The following is a 16,043-nucleotide window of genomic DNA, read 5'->3' on the forward strand; positions in this document are numbered from 1 at the left end:
GGCTACACCGATACAGAGAAAACACAGTAACAACCGCACCAAACTCCTCCCTTACGACTCCCCGGAACCTGTCCGCCGAAGCCTCCACCCTCCTGCCCGACCTCCGTCCGCTCCTCTGTGCCGCGCTCCCTCTCTGTCACTGCGTCCATTGCTCCCTCATGGTTTCAAACAGCCATTATCACCTCACTGCGACTCACACACTTGACTCATTACCCAGCTGGTGACCTTCTCACACATATACAGAAAAAAAAAAAAACTATATTCACACAGGCAGGAATTTACACTTCAGTTTACTTGCACACTTTCACATGCATGTATAAACACACACACAATCACTACTATGGATTTTTTTTCAATTTATTCCATATGTGACTGATTGTTGGGCATTATTTAGTCTAGAAGCGTATTTAGTACAGTCTAGATGAATACCTGTGTGACCATTAAATAATTTTTTAATAATAATCATCATCTCTTTCTGATTTCAAATGATCCTACTCACATTTTTAAATGGCTGAAAGGCTTTGTCTGTCTTGTGCTTAAAGAAATAGATATTTAAAAACATGCCTGCAGAGAATTATATGAACAAAACCACTTTAGTGCCTCCTCTCAGTTACTGTAAATATAAATATATGTCAGCTTAGATTAGCACAAACACTAGAGGAAGCTGTCAGAGGGTTTGTCCGATAACCACAACTTCATTTTTACACTTCTGTTTTTGCAAAGGTTTGATGAAAAGGGTCATCAGTCAGCTTTAATGATGCTGCCAGGCCACCTGGTTTCCTGTGGACTGAGTTGGACTGATGCCTTATGCAGAGCTAAGCTTGGTTAGCTTCTGGCTCTAACTCCATATTTCCTGTACACACAAGATCTGCTCATCAATCAAAGGCTTCATGCATCCACACATCCATCCATTCAGCAAAATCTAATCCAGCTATATTATTCAAAATTATAAGGGCTGTTGATGTCTACTAATCCCCTACCCACAAATCATTGCTCCTTTCCATGCCCAACATCATCCATCTGTCCACCTTTCTCAGCTCCTACTATACCTGGAGTTCGTCATGTCCGTCTGTCCTCCCTGACTCTTCTCCAGCCCGAGTTTGGTGAAAATCCCGATCAACACCATGATGGCCACCACTCCGCAGATAATATACACAATCATGTGGGTCCGATCCCGGTCTGGTTCCTCTTGGACCTCTGTGACGGGTGCTGCCGGTCGCCCGGTGTTGGCCCACACAGGTGTGTCATAGTTGGAACAAGATGTCTGGTCCAGACTGTGAACTTTGAATTGGCAGCAGAAGCGGTAGAAGCAGGAACCACAACAGAACATGTAGATACCTGCGTTACAGTTGAATGGCGGGTCCCACTGGCCCATCACGTCATAGTAACCCCAGCATCGGTTTCTGTTGGTTGGGACCGTCTGGTCCTCTGTGTCTGGTGTGGGTATTGCCAGTGCTGCCTCAGGTGACACAGAGGACTCTATGGTCTGGTTGTTGGCAGAGACCTGGGCCAAAGCCTGACCTGTCCTGGAGTTCAGTCCACCCAGAGAGGTCAGACCCAGAAGAACGACCAGGGAGAAGCTCACCAAGACTGGATGCAAAGACGTAGCCATCTTGGACTTACTGCCTGTCTTGTTATGACTCAGTGCTGATGTGTAATTATTAAGGATAGATCCGAATGAATTAGTTCCTGGTTTAAAAAACAAAGAAATAAAGAGGAAATATCCTTCTTGTCACCACCTTTCAGTTATAGTCAGTGAATGAAGCTCTGAGCCTTTATAGATATCAGTCCCTTATGAGTGGGCACTCACATGCACCATCACAGTCCTTGCTCTTCTATGTTTATCAGAATAAATAAATATTCCAAAATTCAGACAGTGTCACCTTTCACAAAGCCATATGTCATGAGCAGACAGCAGAGGCAGTTGCAGACAAATCCAAATCCACGGGCTTGGTGGGAATCCAGTTTAGGAGGGCGTGTTACCTACAGATGAACTTGCCGCTGGCATTTCCAGCAATAAGCTCCCCCCGCTGAGTGGATGAATAATCCGTGAAAAGTGGGAACTTGGGTTCTGACGGCTCGAACAGAAACACAAGGCAGCTCCCACGAGAGAGGCTTTTCACTCTGGAGCCAGCCTCATACTCCTGAGTGGATAACAACTCTAATGCTGAACTCTGGAGTTAGATCAGTTCTGTTGTCCAGGAATAAAAAAGACAAAAAAAAACAAACAAAAAAAAAAAAACAACTAGCAGTTTTCCACTTCTTCTTCTCAAGGCTTAACTTGTGTCTATCATCCTCCTGCTCTCAGTGATACTGTTCAGAGAACGCCTTTTTATTTTTGTGGTCAGCATCTTTTCACCTTTGCCCACTTTGGTGAGTGCTACTGCCTCCTAGAGAAGTGTACTTCCAGTCCCTGATGTCTTTGGCAATGATATTAAATATTCAGCTTTTATTTTGTAAGGTATAACCATTTGTTCAGTACTCCTTAAAACATTGTTCCAGTCTCTCATCAAGTGGAAATCCCGGGGTGATTACAGTCCAGAATCATCCCTCCTGCTCCTGAGGCGTGTTTCCTCTCATGCATCTGCGCACGCACGCACACACATACATACACACACACACACACGCACACACACACGCACGCACGCACACACGCGCAAATTTCACAAATAGTTCAAATCCCTGTGGTGGCAGTGCTCTGTCAGTGTCACTCTGCAGCTTTTAAGCGACACACAAGTAGTCCAGTGGGTTTTTTGTGCTCGTTGTGTGCAGGGCTCCTGTTGCTGCTGCTCCGTGCGCACTCTACTGAAACCACTGCTCTCCCTGGATCTCTACCAGACCCAGGACACCAGCCAGGTACTCTCAGCCTGCTCAGTCCTGCCCTGAGTGCTGAGACTGAGCAAAGAGGAGGAGGAGGAGGAGGAGAGAGGGGGGAGGGCTGATGTTGTGATACTGAATGTCTTAATGTCCTAGTGCTGCTGCATCCCAGACTCAAGAGAAGCCATAAAAAAGAGACACATGCCTGGAATTACTGGACCAGAACGGAGAGGGTCTTTATAACCGCTGGTTACCTTTTCCCTTTCCTTGGTTTGCTTTCCTGATTGCACTCTGATCTTAATCTCTCTCTCTCTTTCTTTGTTATTTAGGCTGCCTCTCTCTCTTCTTTAACTTACCTCACCCTCTCCTCTCAGTCCGAGTAGAGCTTTTGTTGTTGCTTGGGAAATATCGGTGTGGGGGTGTCATTAAGCCTGTGAACTGCCCTCCGCACTTTCAGCGGCACACTTGCACAAGCCTCACTGGAATAATATTCACCCAGCACATTTGGACAAGAGAGACAAGTGGAGATGTGACAGCCACCGAGGGCTGATCAAAAAAAAATATCCTGTTTTCAGAAGAAGCCCTCGTTGGGAATACAGGACTGGCTGCAGCAGCTGCTCTTTGTTATTGTTGTTTCAACAACTCAGTTGCCAGTTTTTCAAAATTTCCATTTGCATCAGTGTAGTTTTTTGTCTTTTTCCCCACTCAGCAAAGAAAAAACAAAAGACAAAGATATGCAACAGTTTTTAGGCAAATGCTGCATATTATCTCTTGTTTTTTTATGCATTGGATTTTGCTGTCAATTCAGTCCTTGTCCAGCTGCAGCTTCTTTGAAAACAGGCATAATTTGATATATATGTATAGGAATTTTATATATATATCATATGTATGTGTTTTCACTGGTGCTCTGCTTGTGGGATGCTCCAAACAGAAGTGGGAAGACCAAGGAGGAGCAATAAAAGGCAGTTTTTTAAAAATTCCATCCTCCCCTTTTGTTGCTGCCTCTTCATCAGTGTGTATTCCCGTTTCTGCCCTCGCTGCCACGCTCAGCTCAGTGCGTCTGTATCCCGTCCACTGGTGATGTTCTCGCTGCTGCTGTTGTTCTCTGGCAGGACTGGATGACAATATCTCACACACACACACTCTCTCTCTCTCTCTCTCCTCCCTCTCTCGCTCACTCCTCCCCTCTCTTTTTCACACAAACACACTCACACTCATCTTTTGTGGGGAAATGAGCGCTCGCTAACTCTCCTCCTCTCTGATCATTATGTCTCTCTTCTCAGCTTTGTTTCACCTTCTTCTTCTTCTTGGCTCCTGACCATCACTGCTTGTCCTTTTACCTTCATGCTCCCTCTGTTCTTTTCTTATCCATTCATCGAACCTTTCCAGTTTGCTTCGGCTGCCTCCTCTGCCCCACACTTCCCTTTTTTTTTTACCTCCATTTCCCCAATGATTATTGAGCTTTCATCCTCTCTCCTTTCATACTGATTTTCTGCCTCTCTCTTCTGTGCTACTTTCCCAAAATGCAAGTGTTGTATGTCAGTCCAACAAATGAGCTGCCTGAGACACGCGTTATAACGTTCATGCATGCAATGATGCTCATGTGCGTGTCCACAGTCACTGTGCTAATGCCACTGCACGTGCTCGTCTTTGTCTGAGCATGTGTGGAACATGTGTGGTGCTGCAGTCGATCAGGGCTGATTTAGAGAGACGCAAAGGGATGGATGGAGGGAGAAGAAGAGGAAAGGAGGAAGCTAGAGTGAGATAAAGAGGGGAACACGGACGGAGGGAGGGGAGGAGAGAAGTGTAGTAGAGCAAAAACAGAGAGAAGGAGCAGGGGAGGGAAAGAGGAGAGGAATTAACACAGGGAAGGGAGGGGGATTAAGGAAAACAGGGATGGCAACTGGAACAGGAACTGACAGATGGATTATGGGTGGAGACATAGGTAGGAAGAGAGTGCAGACAGGTAGGAGGAAAAAAAGAAAAGCTATTTCAAAAGGAAAATTACATTAGACATTAAACAAAGAGAATTTTATTCAGAGAAAAATGCAGGAAAGAGAGAGAGAGAGACAGTTAAATTCCCAGGAAAGCAACTAAGGAAAGAAATTCAATTCAATTTTGAATAATCCCAGATATAATGTTAAATGTGAACTAGATTTTAAATAAGGAGAAAGAGAATTGCCTTTGGGTTGATTATGACTCAAACCACCTCTGAATATATTGAGGAAAAAGGGAGCAAAGAAAATGATGCTTAATATTTTATTCTGTTTTTAAGTGGATGATATTATATTCATCTCAAATATTCATTGTTCAAATCTCTCTTTTTTTTTTTCTTTTAATTCCTCCAATCACCACTTCTGCTTTCTGTCTTCTCACTGCGTTTCATTTTTCCTCTCTCACACACTCGGGCCAGACCCTTATGTGTTTGAGCCAAACTTTTTTTGGGATTGTTGTTTTTCCTGCAGCTCATCTTTGCTTGCCGTCTGTACTCTGTCCAACACTCTCAGCCTAAATTCACTGATGTCAAGACGACACTCACACACTGTAAACACAGATGCGTGCCAAAACACACACTCTCACGGCTTCAAAATACCATTATGTGCCGTTCCTCTTCCTTCACCTCGTTTTTAATTTAGAAAAGAAAATCAAAGTCTTTGTGAATAAGGGCTGGTCTATACACAGGATGCTGCCTGTCAGTGCTCAGACAAGCAGTTAAGACATGGGAGTGAAGGGTGTTTCCTAAAAAGCAAGCTGTAAAAGAAAGAGTGATGAGATAGATGGAGCGGCAGAAAGATGAAGGAGTCCTGGGGGAGAGATGGAGGGCAGAGAGTACAGATTGAATGGCAGATCTGTCTTAAATCATTTCATCTGCTTCTCTGCAGCCTAATAGCACACAGTCTCTGATCTCTGCTCATGTCGCCTTTCTTTTGCTCTACTTCTCTACCTTTGACACTGAAGCATCTGGTGACTATGACCAGAAATTCGATGGTTTCTAAAGGATGTTTATCCTAAATCAGCATCAGAGATCCTGGCCTCCCTGTACAGAGGAAATCCTGGAACAAGGTGCACATTGTGTCTGCAATGGTTTGAGAAGTGCAGCACTGTTTGGGGCAATTTTTTAAATCAAGCTGGTGACCTGATACTGGGGGAAGGGCTGGAGTGACAAATATTACTGCAAAAATTCAGGTGGGTCCTTCAAAGCAGGTGCTTCTGTGCTTAATCTCTCCTGCTCATTGGGTTTTTTCTTTCCACTCTCACCTCCTCTTTCCTTTATTTTCCTTTCTCTCAACCGTTCTTTTCTCCTCTTTCTTCACCCTAGTTCCTCTACTCTCCCACTCACCCGTCATTAAATTTTACAGCAAGACTTAAGGAGGGTAAACATGTTTCCTCAAATTCCACCTAGTTTCAATCACCTTTCCACCTCCGCTGCCACTTCACACCCATCCCGTCCTTACCTTCACTTCATCCCTTCCTCAGTCGGTCTCCATTTCTCACCTCATCCTCCCATCCTTTCATCAACTTGTCTCCTCTGCCTCTCAGACTCCAGTGTATGTGCCACACCACGCCTGTCACTCCCACTCTGTTTTGGCTCATGGGAGTGTAGGCTTTGTTTTTTTTTTTTTCCTCTTCATGTCACTCCCTTTCTCTCGCTTTCACTGCCCATCATTCCTGCACTCTCCGACTGTCACTCATTATAGATTAGTTGAGGGTGGAGATGAACATGGAGAAAAGGGATGAAGTTATGTGAGGGTAACTCAGACAGGGCCATGAGGAAGAGAGATATGACAGAATGAAAAATTAGGGACGGAAGATGGATGGAAAAAGAAATTAGGCACTTTCTAACAGAACAAATAAACATGAAAGGTGTGAGTGAAGCAAATGGGAGAAAGAGAAGTGATGAAGTTCAGACTAAAACTGATGGACTGCATCTGCAGAGTTGATGGATGTCTGTGGTTGCAGCAGTATCTTTCTTTTCTTTTTTTAAACCACCATCCTCCCCCCGTCCTTGACTGCAGACATCACATACCTGCTGCTATCGATTAGGAACGACTGCACACACATAAATAAATAGCTTCTCATACACGCCAGCGAACCAACATACACACAAACATAGATATCTTATTCCCCGTCTTTATGCCGAAGTGAAGCATTTGTGGTGCGTGTTGTGCAGAAGAAAATGCTTATTTTATTGCTTTTATCTCTGTAGCCAAGACACAGAGATTCATTTTTCTTTGCAAAGTCGACACATCGCATTAAAATCCAACACACAGCAGCTGCATGTTGTAAAATGAAACATTAAGTTAAAAAGAGTAAGACGTGATGATAAATATCACAGCCAGCTGCAGCTCAGCAAAGAGCTATTGGGAGTTTGATTGTAGTTGAATTCAGAAAGTGCCAGGCTAACAGTTTCCCTCTGTTTCCAGTATCTATGCTAAGCTAAGCAGCTAGCTCTAGCTGTACATGCTGAGATAAGGCAGGGATGAGCCAACAGTGTGCAGATTCCAGCCAGTACAGAGGTTTTCATCTCAAATTTTAAAGATTAAAACTACAAAGTTCTTGAAAGCAAAGCTGTCTGAGGTTTAAAGATGTTCCCAGGCTTCCATCATTACAGCTCTGCTTAAACAAAAGTTTCTTTTGTAGATGGATTCTCTCCATTGTGGACCAGCTGGGTCTAATTCCCAGCTGTGGCACTTTTTCTGGCTTTTGTAAGCCTGTGGCTGTTCCTTCTTTTCCAATCAAAAATCATACACAAAGAGCTCCACTTGTCTTTTGCTCATGTCAGACAACAAAGATAAAGGCCTGTTGTGAAAGGAGAGCACGTGGGTCGAGCTGATAGAAAAACAAACCTATTGGGTGGTTTCAATTTCTTTCTCCGGTCTGTTATTGGATTGCATAAGTTTGGAGTGGTGTCTGCTCTGTGTATAGTTTGGTGCATATACTATTGCGTCTGGTTTCTCTGTGTTCCTTTTCATTTGACATGAATAAAGTCCACTCAAAACAAATGACCAGTGCTGATGTTTCCCTTTTATCTATTCGTTAATAAGCCTGTCTGGTAGATCAATTACCCAGAAATCTAGGCTTTTTTTTTTTTTTTTAAAACCATAGCTGCCTGTAAGAGGCATTGTTCGCAATGTCGCCTTCACAACAAGAGGATCTCCTGCAGTTAGTAGGTGGCCCCTGTGTCTTGTGTTACCAAAAAGTGTCACAATACTGAGGCAATAACTCTCCATACCAGCAGGTGGCAATAGCCTGTATTGGCCGCTGGAAAATGGAAGGTAGAAGACCTTCGCTGCAGATATATACAAACCGTAAACAAAGCAGCATTTGCTGACCATTTTCACAACACTCCCACTCACCACAGAGATTTATAGCTGCTTCTAATCCTGCAAATAGTCCTGGTGCTGTCAGACGCTCGGTTGTGAAAGAAGAAAGGAAGAGGTGGAGGTTAAAAATAAGAAAAACTGCACTAAACAGGTGAAACCATGGATACTACACTGATCCATTAAGCTGAACAGCCAATCAGAACAGCCTTTCTCTCTGACATGATCTGCTGTCGATTCAACATCCTGAATAAACTGAAAAGACAAACAGGAGGCTGACTAGGACCAACAATACTGGACACATGGCATAAAGTAGGACGACAGACGCTCACTGATGGCCCGATAGTGGCTAAGGGGCGATCGTTGGTGTGTCATGAGTCGAAAATAATGGCAACCTGTTCGTGCTGCTCAGTGTGATAGACTACATCGACCATGCATAGGATAAGTGACGGCACATAATGGATGGGTGGAAATCTTTCTGAGATCAGCAGAAGACTCTGCAGAGAGCTACTAATCAGTTACCCAAATGTCAAGGGAGCCAGCAGCTAGCCCACCAGTCATGCAGTCAGCCAGTAGACGTCAATAGAGGATTATCCCACTGTGTCGCTGTGGGAGGTCTCTGTCATTAGCCGTCTCTGTTTCATCCTGATTCAGTCCCCTGCAAAGCCATCCACTGTTATCTGTGTGTACGTGTCAACAGGGACAGCTGCGGTAACTCAATCAGCCAGTCAAAGATGAGATCTGTCCTCAGTTGTGCTGCAGAAAGCGGGACAAAGTTAGGAGAGCTGAAGAAAGGGAGACAGGCAGACAGAAAGGTCACCCAAAGGTGAACAAAGAAGAATGGAGATGATGTGGGTGATATGGGAAACCAATAAGGTGAAAGGGGCTGAAGGAAAAGGGAATGATAAGGGAGGTGCACAAAAGTCAGACATGGATGGATTATGAGTCAGTGAGCCACAGATCCTTTATGAGATGCTCCCTAACTTTGTCCCTGTTAAGGTTTTGAGACACAAAGCAGATTCGTACGGTGGCCGACAAGGGCAAACGCGCCGCAACGGCCAAAACACATGCAAGGGAGAAATCACAATGAAAGTGCGCCAGGCCGATAGAGGGACCCCGAACTGAGGGATGCTATGAACAAAGTTTTTACAGAGGTGAGGTAGGTTTAATTTATTAGCACCTAATGAATTTGAAGTGATCTTTGATTCAAACACGTGTCCATACACTGGTTGAGTGTGTGGATGCCTGTGCTTTCGCCCAGTGTAGGGCTGATGTTTTCACTGCAGAAGCTCTGAAACTTGTGGATGACTCATATTTGGTCCAGCTGATGTCGTCACCATACGTCTCACAGTGCTTCTCCCTGGAGCTGTTTACCCAACTCTATATTTATCATCTTATCACACTTACAGAAACACACTCCAGTGTGAGCAGCTGATTACCAACATGCCACATAGAGCCCAGGAGCAGCTATTAGCTTTAGTGAAGGGCTGTAAACTAGAGGAAATCCCATATTCTCTTCAGCGTGTAAGTATGTGACATGTATTGGGAAGTAAAGAGCTTCTGGGTGGATAGTTTTCCTGATCTAATCTGAAATGTTCAAGCTGAGCAAGCAGTATCAAAGTCAGGACTTCCTCTTTAATTTGATTCAATAAACTTCTTCAAAGGGAAAGTTGAGTTACAGTTAAAAGGGAAAGAAGGTTATGGCAGTGCCCGAGTTACTGAATCCTCTTTCTCCTGATGTGGGAAACTTGGTTTTATCATTTAAACAGAAATTTTCCAAATTAGCCAAAGATAATTAATTATATCAGTATATCAAATATTTATTCATAGTGGTCCAACATCCATAAATCAGAGTCCCGATCTTTTTGGCTACATGCAGCGAGCAGCGGAGCTGAAACATGTTTGTTTCTTAAAGCTGAGGATGATAAAGACCCCTCGTTGCTGTTAGCACACAGCTATAACTCTTCCAGTCTAACAAATTCAGCTACTCAACCAAGAGATTTCTCTTTTTATTACCTTAAAGCGGGCACTTGCCAAGGATACTACAAAGACAACAGCCCAGGGTGGTGGCACATTGTGTGCATCAGTGATTTATTGGAAACACAAGTGATTTTGTGGGCCTGGTAAATCCCTGATGTTGACAATAAACTGCACCTTTTCCCTTTTCTTCCCCAAAGAAAGTAAGCTGTTTTTTTTTAAAGCTACCTTGAGTCTAACTGAATTACAAAGTGTAGTCTCTCCCTTTCTCTTTGATATTCCAAACCAGTTAGCTTTCAGAGCCCTCTTTCTACAGAAGCTTGGATCAGTGACAAATGTTTACTTCGCCATCCTCAAAGCCTCTGCAGTGACCTCATTATCCCTTTAAAATGTCAAAGCTCTTCCAAAACAGGCTCATCAGAAGATCTGTCTCCACCACTCACAAACAATTTAAATCAAAATGAGAGTAAAGAAAACAGAAAAAAAATAGATGTTAGGGTTCATTTACAGTCAATTACAGTGCACACAACAGTACCCTCCTGCAGAAGAACTCAGAGATAGGTTTATTTGCTGTTTTAATAATTCTCCATCATAATAATCCCTTAGCATAATAAAAAGGAAGATATAATTCTGATCATTCCTAAGTCTGAGACTGGATAGATGTTCCAGAGCCTCACCCGGACACTGAACCATCACTGAGTGACCGTAATTGACCTGCTCCACAACACACCTGCACCCAGACATTTCATTTTGACCCCCACTGACTGTTACACATGGGGTTGTATAAGGTTTCAATGTGCGAGTCCATTCTCCCAGCACTAGCACAAATAGGTATCAGGTGGCGTTATTCTAGATGTAGTCGCTGAGGCATCGAAGAGGAGGATAAGTTCTTTCATCTGTGTGGGAGAGAGTGTTGTCATGTAAATAAATAGAGAAATTAGAGTCATGTCACCCAGCACGTCTGAGTCAAAATATTTTTCAAGATTGATTTATTCTAGAAAGGCTACTCTGCATTTATAATCAACACAAAGGGTTAACACCGATCCTGCTGCAGAGCACTACAGCACAGGCTTTGATTAATGGATGTGAGAGAAGATCAGTGGTGGTTCAGGCAGACGCAGATGTTACATACCTTCTCCAATAACTGACCCCTCACTAACTAAAGTCCACGACGCCACCGAGCTCTGCCATACTGCTGCCCAAATCTAACTTTCTCCACTGGGTTTGTATCAGCGTTCAGTTGTCTGGTTAAATGGTTAAAGCCTGGATGAGCGTCCTGACTGAGCTGTATATGGGACTCCTCCTCTGTGCAGTTGCTGTATTAACATTATTTCTCTCACTGTGATGGAGAACAGGGGTGGAGGTGAGTATGAGGTTAGCAGTAGATAAATCTTAGTGAAAAGGAGCAGACATGTAGGAGGAGAAGATATTGTGCAGAGGAGGAACATATCAGCTACAGCTTAGCCCACAGAGCCTGCACATGCAGCTGCCCTAAGTACATAAACCCCTTGATGCAGAAGTATAAATTAAGCTTAACATCTCTCACTTAATCCTCTCCATCCAATGTGGAACATAAGGCCCCGAAGAGCTCGCGCCGCTGTTCCTTAGTCCATCACACTTCTGAACCAGGTTATTTTTGATTTTCCAAATTCTCTTTTACATGGAGCGGTGAATATCTCTACTAATTTGATCTGTTTATATTAAAAATGAAGACAATAACCCACAGGGCAAACCTGTCACTTTATATTGGCCCCATGGGTGTTTCATAGGTTCCACAACATGTCCCAGTGGATTTCAGTGCAGACTCATCCCCAAAACCAGCAAACACTGACAGGGTATTTTATTTACCTCTTATATAGAAACTCATTGAAGAAGATGATCACCGAATTTAAAAACATAAAGTAGGTTAATTTACTAATGCAAATATCTGCATAGGATAAGTTTCATCAATTAAAGGACAGCTCCAGGTAACTGGGTTACAGCCCTAACAGGAAGATGCAGTTTGAATTTAATTACTACTAGAACTAATTAAAGCTTTACAATAAAATTGACTTAATGAGATGTAATTGGCACATCTTTAAATACCAGCTCACACATAAGGTCTGTCAGTTTTCACACACACACACACACACACACACACACACACACACACACACACACACACACACACACACACACACACAGTTCTATAAACAGCATGTGAAGGTGTTTTGATGCTGTGAATGTTTAGAGATGGTGAATCACTTACATCTGCATTTACACACAAGCACATGCAGTACACCGTCTCACACACACACACACACACTCACACACGCGCGCACACACACTCACACACGGTCTCGTTTAACCCCTCCAGCCATATCGTCATTAATGACCCATTCAAGGTCACTGTATTGTCTGTAAAGACACTACACAAAGACGCAGTCAGACACACACACACACACTTTCCCTCTCTCCTGAAGAATGAGACCTTAAATTTTACAACACCACCATAAAGGTTTATCTCAGCTGTAATCAACAGTGTATGACTTTCATTATCTTTGTCGTTGGTAATATAATCACATCATAGCCTGAGAGAACTGTAGCACAATCCTTTATCATCATAACCATCAGCATAATTATTACTGATGTAAGAGGATGGATATTTAAAGCACAGGGAAGCACACCACTCATCCTTTGGAAGATCATTTACTTTTAAGACCTGATGCAAGATTTCCAATTACATGGCTGAACAAACTGTGGCAACAGATTATGTGATTTCTTCGGGTCAAAGAGGTTAACAAACAAAAGAAATGGACAAAAGAAACTTTTGACTATCCATTATGAAAGTCTGATCACTTCCATGCAGTGGACCTGCTGTTCTAGTTATTGTGAAGTTTATTTTGCTGATGATCTTGCACAGACTGATAGAAACATGGGTGGTGGCTCATCTCAGTGAGCTTTAGTTGGGACTGGAGGTTTGGGCATGAAAACCAAGCATCTGGAGGAGTCTTCCCCTCATCTCTGTCTGTGGTGAAGCCACACTAGCTGCTACTAGCACAACACACCAGAAACTCTGAGCCAACTGGCAGTGGATGGGTTGTATTGTGGGAAATGTAGGCCCCAGATTCTGTCCACTTTCAGTCTGACTGAGTCAAGGTAGCATCAGAGTAATAGCTACAAATACAAATCCTGCACCCAAAAAATATTTCTTCAGTAAAATTACCACAATATTATTAGGTTTTCTAAATGACCCCTGTCAGAAAGTTGTAGCTCATCATGGTGGATAACAAACTTCAAGATTAACACAATGGAAAAAAAGACTTACAGCTCCCTGGTGAGGTGGCACAGGAACAGGTCCGGGCTCAGTCGGCAAAACAAAACAGGGAACCAGCAGGTGGCAAAAACTCCATGGTATGAAAAGTACAAACAAAAACACACATTTCAAACTGGCAGGGAGCAGGTGGAAATGGATGGTGGAAAAATGGCTGGGGAAACTGGGAGCAGGTGTGTGAATGGACAGGGGAGGTCATGTGACTGGGAAAGGAGGGAAAATGTGAGGGCACCTGGTGGCTGGATGGAGTATGGCAGAACATAGAGGCCTCTACAGTATAACCTGCTTAATTGCACTTACAGTAATTACTTCCCAACCCTTTGAAAAACTATATTTCGTCTGTGTCCAGCAGTGTCTCCAGAGGTGACAGACACTCATTATAACTAGTAAGAATAATAAAATAAAATAAAATAAAATCCCTTTCTGTACTGGAGGTGTCCATGTCCAGACAGGGTGTCTAATAATGTCGCCAGCTGATTATTCAGATTGTTCATAGCACACAATCAGAGCAGCAAAGCATTTAACAGCAGTTATCTGTTTGCTGTGTTAAATAGGTAATAGGACATAATGGAAACACGCTGTGCCCATGTGAATTGTTGGACCAGAGATGACCATGAGTTAAGGTCTGTGTGTCTCTGCCAGCCATTAACCCAGGGTTAAAATAACCCCAGGCTCCTCTAAAGCACTATGGCTGCTCATTATATATCAATGAATAGACTACACTGCTGATGTAATGAGGTAATTTGGGGAATTATAAATGATCCTGACTCCTAATTGGTTATTAGAAAAACCATGTCACTGTGACGTGACATCTGAAAAACTGTTCAGGCTGCAGCAATGATTTCATATGAGGTCACATGAGATTGAGCTGTCATGCACATTAGTTCCCATATGGATGGGGGGGGGGGGGGGTATAAGACCTTGATCAAACCGACATGCGATGCAAAATTGTTGTAGAGGGGTCCTGAGGTCAATGTGCACATGGGAGAAGTCATACTGAGCTTGTCCAAGTGAGACCAGAACCACACAGGATCTCATCGGACTCATCAGTCAGCGTATGGCATGGCCACAAATCAGCAGCTGTACTTCAAGGCTCCTGTGTGAGGAGGAGGATGAGTTTGGCTCTCAGCAGAGCTCTCTCTCTCTCTCTCTCTCTCTCTCTCTCTCTCTTTCCCTCCTCCAAAACCCCACAGTTCAACCACAGTGCAGCACTTCTCACGCATTTCATTGCAAGATATCCGGTGATGATGATGATGCCCAGCATGGTAATTACAGGCATGAAAGCAAAGCACATTATGGTTTATCATGAAAGTCATGAGTCACCAGGAGGCATTTTCATCCAAAGCATCTATTTTTAAAAGGATAGCGATAGCAGTATTTTATCGTTACAGCCAAATAAAGAGTATTGCACGATGATGTAAACACATAATGTGCCACAAACAGTGCTGCTGATTGTCTGTGTGTGGCGTTAGGGTTTAGAGAGTGATTATATTTGACATCCTGCTAACAATCCCCCTGTTGGTGAAACCATTTAAAAGGTACAAATAGCAAGATGTTTCACTTTTTGCTGGTGGCGTCGAGCACAATAATAGCATCAACTGTCAGCCGTGAAGACACTGCGGGGAAAGAAAGCATTCGGCTCGTTGGATGAGCTGTTGAGTCAAGGGAGGCAAAACACAAAGATGCAAAAAAGTCTAAAGAAGACAGGAGCTGAGGGACAGAGAGGACTGGGTGAAAAGAAGGTGCCTTTCAGTTTAATTAGTGGTGGCAAATTAATTAGCAGCAGGATGTGAATTAATTAGTGTTCCAAGGCAGTTTAAAGGCAGTGCCATAAGGAGCCACAGTAGAGGTCCCATAAGGCTTTACAGTTTGTTGCAGCCCAAACATTATCCTATTAATTAGCAATTAAATGCTTCTTGAATTCCCCATTCTATCAATCTCTCCCTGTGTTTTTCTTCTCTGTCTATTCTCTTTGGCTCCAACACACCTTGAACAGAGAAATGCCAGTGCCCCTGCTGATGTTTACAGTAGAACACCTCTTTGCACTTGCAGCTGCACATTCTGTAGAACTGAACATCTAAATTGCTCACTAATTTTGTTCCACATTGTTTGCTCTTTCCTGTTTCCACACCACATTGAAAACATATCCTGGGGCTCTTTTCCCCCGCCACTAACATTCCTGCTACATTTTCGAGGTTTCGAGGGTTTCTGGATCGTTCCTTCCGAAGATTAGAACTGGAGGGTAGATGAGGAAAAAACAGAGCACTGATATTCTCATTGATTTTTAAAAGCTGTCTCATTTCCCATCCTCTCACTCCGGTATTTTCTGCCTGCTGTCTGACAGCCTAGTGTGAGTGAATGGGTCAGTGCACAGGAGATTGGCTTTCTTAAATCAGAAAGTGGTGTTTCTGATTGGGTTTCAGACACACATGAAACTTAAGGATCCCACTGTTGAATCTATTGATGCTAGTGGCTCAGTTCAATCACTTCAGTTTATGGGATTGAAAACAGTGTGCTGAAGGAGCATCATGGGGATTCTTCGTGCTGATTGTCATGTCTCTTACAGTCTCTGTTGTTAAAATCTATGGCTTATATCTCATGTATCTCTCTATTGC

The 16,043-nt window shown here is 43.3% G+C and overlaps 1 protein-coding gene across 1 annotated transcript in view; it reads right to left on the reverse strand.

Annotated features, from left to right (window-relative positions):
* LOC113140278 (protein shisa-8) overlaps positions 1 to 1,612 on the reverse strand; it is a 66,159-nt gene extending 64,547 nt beyond the window's left edge. Inside the window, exon 1 of the mRNA XM_026324087.1 lies at positions 1,050 to 1,612. Within this exon, the coding sequence (XP_026179872.1) occupies positions 1,050 to 1,612 (563 nt within the window). The remainder of the gene's footprint in view (positions 1 to 1,049) is intronic.
* Positions 1,613 to 16,043: the final 14,431 nt, after the last annotated feature.

This window comes from Mastacembelus armatus, chromosome 8, assembly GCF_900324485.2.
Source record: "Mastacembelus armatus chromosome 8, fMasArm1.2, whole genome shotgun sequence".
Classification (NCBI taxonomy): Eukaryota; Metazoa; Chordata; class Actinopteri; order Synbranchiformes; family Mastacembelidae; genus Mastacembelus; species Mastacembelus armatus.